The sequence below is a fragment of the Thermobia domestica genome, chromosome 12 (assembly GCF_964235325.1).
Source record: "Thermobia domestica chromosome 12, izTheDome1.hap1.1, whole genome shotgun sequence".
Classification (NCBI taxonomy): Eukaryota; Metazoa; Arthropoda; class Insecta; order Zygentoma; family Lepismatidae; genus Thermobia; species Thermobia domestica.
In genome coordinates this window covers 197,320,082-197,336,760 of record NC_137465.1, presented here as the reverse complement: position 1 = coordinate 197,336,760, position 16,679 = coordinate 197,320,082, and the positions used below count along the sequence as shown (strand labels likewise).

Here is a 16,679-nt window from a genome sequence, read left to right as displayed (position 1 = left end):
ATTCATATACCAAGACGAAAGAGGTAAGCAAAAGACAGTGTATGGGAATTTGTATCAAGCAATCTACCAGGATGACAGAATCTTCTACTGTAATATTGTATTTCTTTTGCTTTCACACCTAGTTTAACCTTGGATTTGGGTTCTATTTCCTTGATTATAGTTTAACAAACAATTCCTTGATTGTTTTGTAATTGAGACCATATTTCTTCACATTACAGGTTTGATACTTTGATAGAGTATCCAGAAAATTGATTTAATTTAAACTTTATCACATACACTATAACACAGATACAATCTGTCACATTTTATTAGGATCAGGGGCTAAAAGTGCGGGGGAACGCGGGAGAAGGCTGTCCTCTCACTTCCCGAAAATATCTGTGGCGTCCCCCCACTTTATAAAAAATTACAGTGGCCAAAGATAGGCACGGGGGCGGCGTGACGTCATATTTCCCCCTACCTTTTCAGATCTACTTTTACCCCTGATTAGGATTATCAATTACTATGAACAATTTTATGAGCTGTTTGAATCTTAATCAGATTATTTTTTTTCGTGGTATGATTTCGACAACCAATTCTGATGCCCTCGACTGGTAGACACTAAGTAAAAACCTTCGGCTTCACAAAACTTTTCACCTAACTTAGTCCTTTTTTTTCAAATGGAGATTGGCAAGAGAATTGGTTGCCGAATTCATACCAGGAAAATAATCGTTCGATTAAGATTCCTAGGGAATATAAAAGGTCAGTGGCTGTTAATCTTGTCACATTGTTTTTCTTGAAATTTATATTCTTGGGTTCAAATGTCGAATTACATTGTAGCCTCGAAACTAGTACTAAAAGGATCTAACCAAGTTAAAATGTCATATATATTCACTCTAGAGATGACATAATACAACTATCACTTTCACAATGTGACGTCATCACGAGCTAAAACTGTACTTTTTAAAGCTTCCTTTGAATTTTATATTTGTCTCCCTAACAGTGAATACAACTGTTGTTGTATAATATTAATAAAAATTTAAGATGATCTTTAAAAAATGTTTACTATTAAAGATATTTTCGAAGTTTGCATATTCATATTTATATTTATTTGCCTGTTCATAGTTTACAATATGAGGATATTCCCCAATTAAGCTTTACAGTTGTCATATATGGATACATTCTCTATATGTTATCAGAAAGATAACTTTCAACAGAGTAATAACTTTCTTCTAACAATAATTGTAACAAAGTACTTCTGAATACCCTCTTTTCGTTAATGTCCTTATACTTTGTCGGTAATTTGTTATACAATTTTATACAATTCATACAGACAGTTTTACTAAAATTTGCGTAGTTCTGCTAGATGATATACATATTACAATCCTGTCTAGTATTGTATGAATGAATCGTATTTACTAATAGATCCATGTGTTCGATTACATACGTAATTGTGCGATATATATATATATATATATAATCTAGGTAATGTCAATAATTTATAATTTTTATAAACATTTTTACATGAGGATCGGTTAGGCATATTAAATATTATTCTAATATTTTTTTTTCTGTATTAGGAATGTATAGCACTTATTCTTGAATTCCCCCAAAATATAACACCGTAGTTTTTTTATTGAATATAGTATAAGAACTTTACTATAGTATAAGAACACGACAGCTTCCCTGCACAAACTGCCTTGCGGTCTACGGAATGCAAAGCACAGTGAACTCAGTTTAGTATTAATGTATTAAACATGAGTATTTCATATTAAACCTTCGTTAACATATAACCGTAGAAATTTAACATATCATGTTAAGGAATGTTGCAATTCAGCAGTTTGATTGATTGTGTTTTGGTTCCTTTTCAACACAGAGGCTTAATGAAATAAGATCTACTGCTTACTCTAAAGTATCATCTGAACCACTAGCTTCTTATACAGCCACGGTGCTGGAAGAAGACAATAAACTCAAAAACCATCACTTATATTTATATTCGAGGCAAGTAACTTTAACGGATCGTTTTATTTAGAGAATCCTTGTAACATTAAAACAAACCTTACATACAAAAATCTTGCTTTTTCTAGTAGCTACTAAACTCTATTCCTTTTCAGGGTGGTTTGAAAGCTGTTGTTTGGACAGATGTTCTTCAAGGTTGTTTGATGTTTGGAGGTCTTTTGGCAGTAATAATTCAAGGAAGTATAGAAGTTGGAGGATTCTTTGAAACATTCAGAATCAGCAATGCTCATGGCAGACTTCAATTTTTAGAGTAAGTATGTTCTAAACATTCTCAAAATTTACGATTAGTGACAATATGTAAGTGAAGATTTTTAATGCAAACCGTCATTTCCAATATTTGTTAATAAAAGAAAAAAGCTAAATATACAATATGTTTACAAAATTATACCTGAAACGATATGAAAAAAAATCTATACTTGTTCGGTAACCGTTTTGTTGAGAATAAGACTGTTTAATATAAAGTGTTAATTTGGTATGTTTTTCAAGTGTTGTTTCGAGAAATTCAACCTGTACAACAAACTAACTACTAGAAGTAATCAAAGATAAAAGTTTTAATCATAGTTAGGAAACAGTTAAGTAAACAAACTCACAGTATCAGTTCAAATAATTATATTTGAATGACCAGAAGAATTGGTTATTAATTACTATTGTAAAACTTGGTTGGTGCTCGGAAATATAATGTATTAATTTCAGAAGTATTTTGTGTTAGGAATGTTATTATGTATTATCTTTTACTAACAAGTAGCCTAATTGTGAATAAAACATATGAAAATTATTAAAATTGTATACCAAACAATTTTTAACAATTATTTTATAAAAATTCTGAAGTAAATATCTACCTAATGAAGGATAGTTTTGTCTTAATTTGCTGTTATTAAATCAGATTATATATAAGTTATTTCTGAAATGCATAAACAGATCTTGAAACTAATAACAGTTATGAATTTGTTACATATACTAAAACTCCATATAATTCCATTTTCATTTAAATTTTCCAACTCAAATTCAAGATGACATTAAAGATTGATTGGTTAAAGTTTAATGACGACGTCAGCAGGGAGACTATTTGACCCCGTCACGATAAGCTCAATAGCCGACACAAGCTGCACATTAAAATTTCACAAGCCTTCTGCGTTGGTCTGGCACACGAGGTCTCGGGTTCAATTTCTGATAGGGGAGCACAAAAAATTTACTTTCAAGATCATTCACTTGTATTAATCATCCGTCTCCTTTCTTCTAAAGGGCATAACCGCAGGACGTTAAACTTTAAAAAAATATTCACAATAAATGTTCTAAGAAAAGTGTAGATCTAGTGTAAGAGCTACAACTTAAGAGAATAAACATAAAAAATAAAATTAAATTAAAACAGAGATCGCGATAAGGATAAAGAATAAGAACAAAATACAAAATATATAACTAGAAAATAAGTAAAAGAATAACAAGTTACAGAAACTCATAACACGAAAAATCTTAAAAGGAAATACTTCAGAGCAATTCAATCGCATCAACAAAGTTGATTATACAGTCAGTAAGGACTGCATTATCCCCCAAAATCTGACTAAGGTCTTTATGTAGTCTTAAACGCTCCCTGAGGTTTGAATGTTCATAACATTTAAGAAGATTCCTGCTTGTGCCAAGTGAGATAATGCACAGTCGTCCACGAAAATGAGTGTTCACCTTAGCAATGTTTTTTCCCGACATTTTCAGGATGTGTGAAATGATTTCAGTACAGTTTGATGTAATTTAACGAAAAGTGTTATTGAATCAACTGATAGGATACGTATTGAATATTAAAAATATTGCAGTACCTAAGCAATTATATATATATATATATATATATATATATATATATATATATATATATATATATATATACGTTTCAACGACTACTTGTTGTCATCTTCAGTGCGAAACCTTGAAGAAATTACGTATACGGATAAGATTTATTTTCAAGTGCTTACATGAGTTCAGTCTTTCTAATTTTCAGTTTTGAAAATGTGTTCTCTCTAAATTGCATAGATATTTACTTATAAAGCTATTTTTACTTCGACATTAACTTAGATGGTTACGCACTTGTATTTGTAACTTTACCTTTATAAGGCACTTTACTATTCCCATTTTATTCAGTTTCTGTAAGTAACTCTAAAGGAATAAACGATATGAACAATTTGAAAAGGAAGCCATTTAATATAATAGCTAAAACACACTATTTAATGAACTAAAAATTCCTTTCAACATTTTATGTTGAACAGAAATTTGAGTACCTGACCATTAATATGTTATATACTTAGCACACAGATTTTATGTAAGATCGTGTGTCTAAAGCAGATTTGTAATTAGTTTGCTCAAAAACTTACGATTAAATTAATCAGTTATTTCTTTAAAAAAATTTTAATTTAATCAAGATTAATTTTTAATTGATAATCGTTAACAAATTTCTAATGGTTCCTAATGGTTCTAATAAAGTTAATTGGCACTTTATGAGAAATGGATGAGAAATAATGAGAAATGGATATTCTGCAAGGATGAGACAATGATGCGATACATTTTAATACTATACATAAACAGTATACATATATAGTATATTAACACTATACATATGCATAAACAGCTTTTATTAACTTTTCATAATAAAAGCTCTCCCACTACTAAATATGACGTTGAATTTTCCAACTCAAGACAGTTCTCATTACATTGTAGTGAAAATTGTCAACGTTAATTTTAATCAATTAATTTTGAAGGTAATTTTAATTTTCACCGATACATTTTTGTATTAAATTTTAAATTTAATCAATTAGTTTTCGTAGCCTTAATTTTAAATTTAAATCCGTTAAAAAATTTTCATTATTTTTTTTAAACTATGGTACAAAGACATGAAAACAGTTAATAAAATTTTGTTAATAGTATTTTGCAGATACTAGATGGCTACACTTTTTTCTCAAATGTCCGATATTTCTCACTTTCTTTGAGCTATTGATTAAAATTCTGAAAAGTAATTGGAAGCATAATTAACGAATGAATGATTATGGTTTAATGGAGACGTTAACAGCGATGATATTTGTTCCCGTCAGAATAAGGCCAATGGCCGACACAAGCTGCTCATGAAAAATTTAAAATTAAACTTTAAAAAAAAGTATAGTTCAAATCAAAGTGCTAAAATATGATACATTAAAACAGAAGAAAACTATAAAAATTATAACAGAGATCATGAAGATAATAGACAGAATACAAAACATATAAGAAGAAAATAACTCAAAAATAGCAATATTAATAACACATAACACAGTCAGTCTAATAAGAAATACTCTGAACGCGTTAATTTTGCTAATTTCATGAACAAAATTGAATATGCTATTCCTAAAGTCCACATTAGTTTTCACAACCTGATTAAGATTTTCAGGTATTCCTAGACGTTTTCTGAGGTCTGAGTATTCTAATTAATTTGATTCTACGAGCCAAATACTCGGCGTAATGAATAAAGAACCTTAATATATATGACAGTTTTCTTTTATATTGTCTCTCATCACTTATTTTAGCCATACCCTTTTCATACCAGTGTGTGACACTGACTCGACAAGAGTGACTTAATCACTGACTTAATTATAGATAAATATTCCGTAACAAGCTGTCACATAGTGAAATACAGAAATTAATAGCTAGAAATAATTCATTCTCGATCAACATCGATCAACTATTGTTACGTAGATGTCAATACAATGTTTTCTTAGTTTATTTCTGTAATCTTCTGTAATTTCAGCGTTTCAATCACGTCATCGCTGTAGAGCTATATGTATTTTCAAACTTCAACTTCATAAAAAGAATTTAATTAACCATTGTTCCTTACTAACTCTAGACGCCGACGGCTTTAACCATATTAAACCTTAGTTACAATGGAAGAATTTTAGCTACTCAGTAAGTGTAAAAACAAATTAGAAAGTTTACCCGATTTTTTTTTTTATTTTTCTTAAATAGTAAAACGTTTACAAATAAAAACAAAGTAAATAACTCTATCTGCATTCTAAGAAAATATAACTGTTAGCTCAAATCGATAACAAATATAGTGTTCGGAAGATTCAGGAACTTCCCAAATACTAAAAGAAAAAATATCTTGGACACTGCTTTAGAGGTTTGTTATAATTGATTTATTGTAACATGACAAATATGTCTCCTACAAAGAAATGGTAAAAGTTTGAATTGAGGATAGTCATTTTGTGTTTTCTCCTATTTTACTTAATCAATTCAATGGTATTTAGTGTAAAAACGATTCTTGCGGGAAATCAATTATTTTAAATTTCTGAAGAGCCACATAGATATTGAATAAGTGTCTTGCATTTTTATTTTATGCTTAGTTGCATTTCAATAACCCACAAAACCAAAAAGAGTTGGATAAGTACACTTTGGCTTTCAAAATGATGTGAGGAAAAGTCAGTGTTTAAATCTAAAATTCTTATTTCAGCTTCAATCCTAGTCCATTTGTTCGTCACTCAACCTTCGCTTGTTTCTTCGGAGACGCTTTCAGAGCATTAGCTTTATATGGATGCCAGCAAACATCTGTTCAGCGGTACTGCAGCATGAGTTCCTTGAGAAGAGCAGTCATGTAAGTGTTCAAACAAATGTAAAATTCTTATTTCAGCTTCAATCCTAGTTCATTTGTGCGTCACTCAACCATCGCTTGTGATTTTGGAAATGCTTTTAGAGCATTATCTTTATACGGATGTCAGCAAACATCTGTTTAGTGGTACTGCAGCATGAGTTCCTTACGAAGGGCAGTAATGTAAATGCTAACACGGAGCTCTCTTATTATATATTATATTAACTTATATCTCGCTGCATAGTCTAGAATTGCTTTAAATAATGTTTTATTCATCCGCCAGAACTTCGTGTTCACAAAATGTTGAACAAATAATACAAGAAGTTATTCAGTTAGTAGACTCACGAGTATCCGGTCTTCGTAGTATCCGGCCTAGTTTTCTTTTATCGTAATTAAGGTTGGTGTAAAGGGACAAGTTTTGCCAATAGATGTCACTACCGTCTTCGTATCTCTCTCGTATATTTTTTACCTTTCACGAAAATTTACAATTTCTCTTACAAATGTCTAGAGACTTCAAATTTTTAGAGGAGAAACTTCATAACCAATCGAAGGCAACAATCCGTGCTGATTTTTTATTTATAATTTTCTTCATTGTTGAAACAGTTCCATTGTTAAAGGTTAGGATATCCACTTCAACAATCAAGCTATTTCAACAACGAAGAAAATTACAAATAAAAAATCGGCACGGATTGTTGCCTTCGATAGGTTATGAAGTTCCTTCTCTCAAAGTTTGAAGTCTGTAGGTTGAAATTTATAACAGAAATCGTGAATTTTTGTGAAAGGTAAAAAATACATGAGAGAGATACGAAGATTGTAGTGAGATCTATCGGCAAAACTTTGAGAGTTACACCAACCTTAAATAAGGAAGGCAAGGCATTGCATTGGCAACATTGCCAAGACATTGAAAGCGGTCTTCTGCTACGATTCTCCTACGTGTCGTGTGTAACATACAAGTTGTGACAGGAAAAGAGCAGCGTTCTACTCCTTGTTCATTGTTTCGTCAGTGTGTAACGGGCCTCAATACAGCACGCTTGCCTCTGTTCCTGAGTATAACTGTACAGTACTTACCGTACTGTATTCGTAAATTGTTTTTGGGGTATGCTCAATGAGTTTATAGAACTCCGACGGCTTTTTTTTTTTTCTGGCCTACCTTTCCGTCACGTTAGGCCGGACACGGGAGTCTACTGTTTATGTTGATGATAGAAATTTAAAGAAGCAATATTGAATTGTTTGAGGAAATCACGATTATGTATAAGCTATATTTATAGGCTAAAGAAATCCCTTCAAACCAAGCAATTTTACACAAACATAAATTCTCTCAAACTCACAAACTCAAACTCATAGATAATCTCACAATCATAAATAAATCAGTTTTTCATTAGTAATTTGTATATTCTAAATTTGTAAAGCATTTTCTATTCTTTGAAATCAGAGCATATAAATGTGATTTATTCATTATTGTTTCATTTGAATGATTATACATTCTATATGCATAGAATTGTCAAAGGAAACATATCATTATCATGAAAATAAAATATGTGCAGCAGAATTACGTCAAATAATTAAAAGAAAATAACAGAATACATAAATTTATGTCGTTAATAAATTATATTATGATTCTAAACTTTACTTCTAAAACTACATATGTACATATCTACAATACGAAATGCCATCCGAGCATTAAACCTCAGTGCTGTGATTCACAAAGGTATTCATCAACCATTTCTTTACAGTTGAAGATTCACTTTTAGTGAAACTTCACTTCTCTTTATACACTTTGTGTATAAAAAATTTTGGTATCTTTGAGGGATCTTGAGATGTAAATTTTTACACTCACTCTCCTTCTTTTTCTCCTTACAATACCAAATTAAATAGATTTTGAATCATAGAAAAATATATTCAGTAACAAAGTATTAAAGATGTTTATATATAGACTAGCTGAAATATATTTATGGAAACTATTTGAACCCTCTTCCTTCTTAGGCAGTGGTGTATTTAGGATTTTGTTTCGGGGGGAATATGAACAACACGGGGAAGCAGGAGGGGGAAATTGCTCACCTGAGTTCGAGAATTAAATATATTTTAACCGATTGTTTACTAATGTACTAGGAATAAAACGTGAAACTCGTATGTCGGTGGAGGATATTACCCCCCCCCCCCTCCCAGGCAAATCTAAAATAACACTCCTGCAAACACACGTTGAATATTTGTAATCTTATTTCAAGTTAACTGATTTCATTTTAGAAAAAAAAAAAAAATGGAAATATTCGGTTTTATCTGTGTATGTTTTTACTTGAAAGAAAATATTGTGACAAATTGAAGCTGAAATATACTGATTGCAGTTTTAATGGCAAGGATTGCAGACCGGTGAATCTTATGTGATATGATACACACAAAAATTTAGCTGTAAATCTAACCTTTTATTCTATTCATAGAAGAAAAAGGAAGCATCCTCTTGTCCTACCTAATTTCCCGGGCTACTTATTCCCTCCTCTTGATTTTCTTTAATTCAAACATTTAGTTTTCTTTATAACTAAATGATGTAAATATTCCTTTGCTATAATAACTAAAGTTCCGTTATGTTGATATCCATGCAAGTTGGCGTGGAAGACCAGTTTCGCTCATCAGTTCCTCTTAGTTTTGGTGTTACTGACGACGGCCAACTAACAACGGTCGAAAGTATGATAGGAGAAATGAAAGAAAGTAACAACTAAGAAAAAGAAACAGAAGGATGAAAGGAAGGAAAAAAAGAACGCGATTCTTACATGGAATGAAGTTTCGCAAGTACAGTATTATTTCTGAACAAAGAGCATAAGAAAATGGAAAGTCAATGAAATTCTTAGGAACAATAAGAAGGATTATTGTTGTACGTGGAATGCAAAAAACTAACAAATTTATTTCGGGGGGGGGGGAGGTCTTAAGCCCGATAGTTCTCCCTAAACACGCCACTGCTCGTAGGAATACGCATTTCATTAAAAGTGTAATTATAAAATCCCGTAAGATCCTCTATTTTGGCATAAATTTTAAGCTTCTATTTCCTTAGGACACGCCTTTTAATCAAAGTGATATAAAAATGTAGATCGAGGCAGGTAATAAAACCATGTTCCAAAATTTATTTCAAATGGATCAGCCGTTTTTCTTGATATGGTCGCAAACAAGACGACTTTATTTTATATATATATAAACATATATTTTAGTCTACATATATATACATGTAGACTAAAATCCGTGCTAAATGATAAAAATGGAAAAGTTCGGTTTAATGTAAAAATGTGGCCTATGTGACTAACACTGCTCAGTGTAAAACTAGCTTCCTAGTATTTACTGTGAAAGTAGTTCCAATAATCCCCATAAGAATCCGCGTGCCTGTATGTTCCATCAGTTCTGAAGTAACATCTGGGTTGTGCACTCAATATTTTCGTTTTGGTACTTAACACGAATTTTATAGTCAGTCTGTATACTGTAGATAGAAGACATACACTTTGTATATACATTTTTGTTCTATTAAAAAAAAAAAAATCAGCTACCATACCACATACGTTGGATTCAGTTTCGCTATTCATTGATTTTGAAAGTCATAAAAATATGTTTTCAAACTAATATAAATGACTACCACATAATATTTCTAATTTTTTTTTTTAAATCCTTATTTTTCCAGGTCACTACTATTGAACACTCCGCTAGTAACTTTTATTGTATGCCTCGGATGGATTGCTGGAGTAGTAATGTTTGCCAATTATGCAGACTGTGACCCTCTGACGTCAGGGCGCATTCAGAAGAAAGATGAGATAGTTCCTTTTTTTGTTCTGCAGAAATTCTCCTTTCTGCCTGGAATGGTGGGTCTTTTCATTGCCAGTCTTCTGAGCGGAGCACTCAGGTTATTATAATAGTTACATGCATGCATCTAATAGTAATACATGTATGATATAATAGTATAATACATGACGCTAAAATATGTGGTCGGAGAAACATAATGGTATCTCACATTTTGTAACTTCCGAGTAAACTGGGAAAGAAGGTTCAACATTCCCACACAATTTAATGCAATGACATACCAAACAAGCTTCTCCTGCAAGCTGCAGGTACATTTCCGAAATCAAACTACCTACATACTGTTCTGCAGTTCAATATCAACCCACTCCACGTAATACCTCAATTTCATCGAAAGTAGAGCTTAGCATTATTTTCTCCCGAGCCGCTCAAACGTATAGTGCATGACCAACTCCTTACCCATGTAATAATTAAAACTGCTTTGTATATACAAGGTGATACTTTAAGATAAGTCGGAACTTCAGCTGATAATTCTCCTAAGCACAGACAAAAAAGCACATACCAATTTATGAGTGATATTACACTGCTCCACAGATATACAGGTGAACCAAACATACGACACGCACCGCAGGATATAAAAGTAGAGATGAACAGGCCAGGCCATCTGTGAGCCTAAGAGACACATTGATATGATGAAAAGAGTTGAAAAGGGTCATCAGGGAGCATATGAGGGAGCACATGACCTTTATTTGTACTTCATGATCTGAAAAAGAGCTCTCTCGTGGCTAAGCGGTTAGCGCACATGCCTTTGGCATGGGGGACCCGGGTTCGATTCCCAGCGAGAGCTCATGTGGTTCGGATCCCACGTTAAACTGGCTGCACCACGTCTCATATAGCTTGGCTGCTGAAAGGGACGCTAAACTCAAAATCAAATCAAATCAGGTGATCTGAAAAGTCTGTATATATAATTTCTAATTCATAATTTATGCTTAATGGATTTATCAGATTTCTTTTTGTTATTCTTGTTGGTAATTTGATTGTGAGAGTTAAATTGCATGTTTGAAGTAAAAATTCAAAACCATCACAGAGTTTCTCACTTAAAAAATTTACGTTCAAATCACCTACAATAATCGGCAAGCATTTTTTACCATGAAAATACTCCAATATTTTATCTATATGTTTATTAAAGGTTTTAACATTACTATCTGTCATCCTATATACACAAACAATAAATATTTTTTGACCAATTATGTCTATTATATTACATTTGAACTTTTTTCTTTATGAAGTTCGTCCAACTTAATACACTTTTTACTTACATTTCATTTTTAACTAAAATATATCATTCACTCATTGGGAGATTTGTTCTACAATATCGTGCTGCAAAGTAAAATTTGGAATGAATACACTCTATCTTATCTTCTCTATGCGAATGTTCTGTTATGCATGTAATATCAACATCTCTGTAAGAATCATTTAATTGTACTACTAATTGAAGTTGTTTATCTGTATGAGAACCTTGTGTATTTTGATGAAACACTGTGATTGTGTTCTCTTTATTAGTAGGAGGTTTATTATTGTATACTTTTGAGTTCTAATTTCCTATAACGTAGAACATAAACGTGGATATTTATACAAATAAAGCCGACATATAAATATTTTCTTTAGATAGAATTTTTCATTTTCATCACTTTGCATTATTCCTTAGTGAAGTTACTGTAAATTTAAAGGCAGACAAGAACTTGAGTAGTACTTTTATTACTGATTGTAAGAGTGCAGAAACAATATCTAAACGTAATCTCGAAATAACTAATTTAAACAATCTGTAGTTAAAAACGTATATGTGATAAATTTGGGAATTGTCCTTGTAACAGGGTAAGATTCCTTAAAGTGGATCACCACCCGGAAGTCAGTACATATTTTAGCTCATTCCCTTAACTATTGTGCAATGAAACATTACACATTATAAATATTGCAGTATAAGATAGAGTTATGTTTCAGCTGCAACGTAAGGCATTGATTCGTTTTGTTGTGTCTTCTGATATCGAAAAAGGTAACAAATAAAAGAAAATATTTTATTCGTTTTACAATGAACACACAAGATGTTACTTGCTGTTAGATCTTACTAGAAGTGCCCAGTTTTATGGAATGTTTATTTCTATGTGTAAGATATTTTAAAGTAACGATCTTATTACGAAATAGATATATTGTTTGACCGTTTTTCGTATTAAGTTTAACATTTTATTTAAATATTAATTTACATTTAAGGAAATAGGTTTTGAGAAGAAACTTGCGCAGAACGCCATAATGCGTTGTTGCCAAATTTGTACGTTTACTGTGGTAGTCACAATAAGAAAAGTTTTGAATTCCATCGTTGCAGTTCAAGAAGCGGAACTTAGCTGTGAATTGCGGTAAGGGTCGAAAACTAATTTCTCCAGTAGGTATCCAAGCAGAATGCCATGATTACTTCCTTTATCTGGTATCAGTAAACACTCAACATTATCTGGCAACACCGCACTATTCAAGCAGCGTTTAGCATAGCACCGAGAACACCTAGTGATCCACCTTGAGACAAAAGTTAACTTGTTACTAAAAGTTTTGAGAAAAACATCAAATAAGTAATTATTGTTTGAAGAGATTGTAACCATTTAATTTATAAAGATAGTGATCCATATTTTCTATATGTTTCAGATTGGTAACACATGTATGCGCTTTAAAAACATAATATGAAACAGGTTTTCAAAGAGAAATATGCATACTTATTTTTACAAAAAAAAGTCAGTAAATACATAACATAGTATAATAATGTATTTTTTTCCGTTCTTGTTATTCAGTTCAGTTTCTTCATTGCTTAATGCTCTTGCGGCAATTATATGGGAAGATTTCATAAGCTGCATTCCAAAATTTAAAGCTATGGGAGGTGAAGCACAACTGGCTGTTACAAAAACTATTGGTACGTATAATTATTTCCGTTGTAAAAACTAGTAACAATATTCCTCTTCATAACTTGTAGAGACTATTTAGCAACGTTATCTTGTAAAGTAACATTTTAAATAATTACTATTTTCAATTTATGTACAAGTTTATGAAGTCTCTAAAAAAGTAACAGTAATTGTTTGTAACAAAGCGTAAATTCACATCTTAAATATATATTTCAATAAACATGTTGTATTCTAACGCTAGTACTTTCGTACATTAAAGAAAATAGTTTTAATTTTAAACTTTTTTTTGAAGAATACAATACACTACTATCTAATTAAATGTTTTAGTAATCTAAAATTATGATTTAAGTAGTTTCAATATGATATACATACAAGATATGCGATTACATTATATGTGTACAAACAGAATTTATCCAATTGTTCTTTGAATTTACATTCCTCAACATAAAATATCTATGAGCAAGACTTAACCTGTGGTAAGGCAGGGTTACAGTTGTCCCCCACTTAATTCCCCATCGTTCAAGAGGGCCATCTTCAATGTAAAATTTTCATACTGCTTACGACATAATACGAACATAAACGTATAAACCAAGCATAGAATAGGTTCACTCCCAAAACAGATAAATAATAATAATAATAATAATAATAATAATAATAATAATAATAATAATAATAATAATAATAATAATAATAATAATAATAATAATAATAATAATAATAATAATGTCTTAAATGAAGCAAAAATGTGATCTGCTACGATGTCTATTCCCATTTCAATAAGATGTCTACTATGTGGACCCTGCCCCGGAAATATATTGTCATTCTGTGAAGAATACAGTATTTAATACTAGGGCGTAAACTGTCTCGAAAACTTGATCGTAGGTTCTCAGTCTATCTAAATCTTAAACTGATTTCTCACAGAATATTGGGACAGATAAAGAGAAACATGAATTGAAGAGAATTGGAAACTGATAATTGAGTGATAAAGCGGTTTTAATTTCATACTAGTTCTCGTAACGTGTATAACGGTTGTGCTTGAGATACGAAGCAAGGAATATGAAACTACCAGATAAGGTTAATATGAAAAGACACTTACATTGTGACCCTTGTGACAGCTGAAGTAAAATCTCGTAGGCTCCGCCTCCTCTGTAGCTTATGTAACTTGTAGGCGAATGGCAAGTCTAGAACTGAAGTATAGACTTGAAATGTTTGTTGAGTGAACGTAGGTGGTCCTTTCATATAAAACTGTGGAATGCAATCCGCATGCCTTTCATATTTCCTTGTCTGGAAGTTCCACGTGTATGTTTGATAGAATAAAATAAGTTTGGGCTTATTTTAATAAAGCGGACTAGATCCTGGAAACAACCCTGACTTAGTTTATTCAATGCAGACAGTTAAGTCAATATTTTGTACCCAAGCCAGCCTTGAAATGTATACATAGATTTTTACAAAAGTTTAAGTATTTACAATAATTTTGGGGTTTTTTAAAATTTGATATGCTACAATATATTTCTCAAGGCTTTTTAAGTCGTGTAAAACGCAGTGGCAAAGCGTACTATGAGGCTCTGAGGCCGGGTCTACCCTGTTTTCTACCGTATATTTTCTTTATCTTTGAGTTCTTATAAAATAAAGTCAATACTTCAACATTTCGGTTTTTTCGGTAACAAAATGGTAGATTGGAAACATTTGGAGAACTTTCCGTCTGAGCCTCACTAACTCGCTAGATAGGTTTACGGGCTATGCTGCTCAGAGAACGAAGCTATTATCGCTGGAGATTCAACGCATTCTTGGGAAGGTGCGAAGGCTCGCCTCTGGGAGTTTAGTTTTAGCGTTGAAGGCATCTTTCAATACTAATATGTTATAAAATGATTTTCTTAATACAGAGTAAGAAGTTTCTGTGCAAAATTATGCATTTCTATTTGTGATAACTTGTTTAATTTAGGTACATACTATCTGGAGTAATTCAGAGTAGTTGTTTTTTTCCTACATGGGGCGTGGTTCATAATAGCTAGTAGAATACATGTCTGGTACATTAAACATATGTATAAATTTACCAAACGCTAATGTACAGCACAAAATAATAATATTTGTGTGTAATTTTAGTTGAATTTTCCACTTCATAGAATAAGTGCAGAATTCAAGATTTTGTTTCGGCGGGCCTTGCTTATTTCGGGAGGAGCTTTGCTAATATTATTCTTGGAAATGTGAAAATTCTGCAATATGTATATAAAACAATAAAAAGTAGCGATGAAATTTCGGTGAGTACTTAAGCTCGAAAGCCACCCCCTTAAATATGCCACTGCATAGAATACAATATTAAATATCTTTCGTTGATTCAAATGAAGTTCCTTCTGAGCATTAACATTTCTAATGAAGGCATTATCACGTGATGCAGTACAATTTTAAACATTTTATGATATATTAAATGCTATATGTGTTATTATTTTATCGGGCTTACTCTACTTGCGGAATTACGCTTCGCCACTGGTAAAACGTTCCTTCAATTTAACTTAGGAAACATGAAATAATCCACTATAGAATTTCCAAAAGAATTATAAATAATTTAAAATGCTGCCGCTGCTCTAGCATCTGAATAAAATATATTTCCCTAAAATGAAGCAGAAACGTAATTTAGGCCTTACTTCACTGAAACGCCAACTGGGCCCCCTCAGGGGCGTCATTTAGGGAGGGCAGGAGGGGGCAATTGCCCCCCCCCCAAGCGTTTGAGGAATACATATACTTTAATCGATTGTATACTAATATACTAGTACAAAACGTGGAAGTCTTATGTCGGTGGTACTCTTGCCCCCTCCAAGCGAAGTCTGAAATGACGCCCCAGGGCCCCCTACATATAATAAAAATGTTTATTAAGGTTTTAAATTTATGGAGGCCCAAATGTCATATTTTAAAAGGGGCTCAACGTCATATTTTTAAACGAGGCTCAACTATTAATACTCCCTCCCCCCGGGAAGTTTCAAGTTTCGGCGCTGTCTATAAGTATTATTAAGTCACAAACCCTATTACAGAAAGCTTCTGCCATATATGGGACAGGTATTTAAAAGAACAAGACATTACTTTGATCACTCGTTGTTGAATGTAGTGCTTTAAAATTAATTTTTATGAATAAATTAATACCATACACTTCATTTTCTTATACTTTGTTTTTATGTAAGCATAGAAGATTATGAATAAATTAGGCGTTCCGAGTAATAAGGATGAACTCAACAAAGGCTACTTATGTGCAATCTGAACGGTTGAATGATAATCATTCACATCCAGTAGAGATGTTGTAAGTAGTAGTAGTAGTACCTAATTGAAATGGTTATTATTGTTCGTATTTCCCCTTTTTTTTAAAAAAATAGAGGTTATTTCAATAGTTC

The 16,679-nt window shown here is 31.9% G+C and overlaps 1 protein-coding gene across 1 annotated transcript in view; it reads left to right on the top strand.

The window, feature by feature from the left end:
* Nucleotides 1-16,679, top strand: part of LOC145666921 (sodium-coupled monocarboxylate transporter 1-like) — a 108,536-nt gene that overhangs the window by 77,457 nt on the left and 14,400 nt on the right. Inside the window, exons 4-7 of the mRNA XM_081734521.1 lie at nt 2,091-2,245; nt 6,452-6,592; nt 10,245-10,463; nt 13,192-13,310. Of these exons, the coding sequence (XP_081590647.1) occupies nt 2,091-2,245; nt 6,452-6,592; nt 10,245-10,463; nt 13,192-13,310 (634 nt within the window). The remainder of the gene's footprint in view (nt 1-2,090; nt 2,246-6,451; nt 6,593-10,244; nt 10,464-13,191; nt 13,311-16,679) is intronic.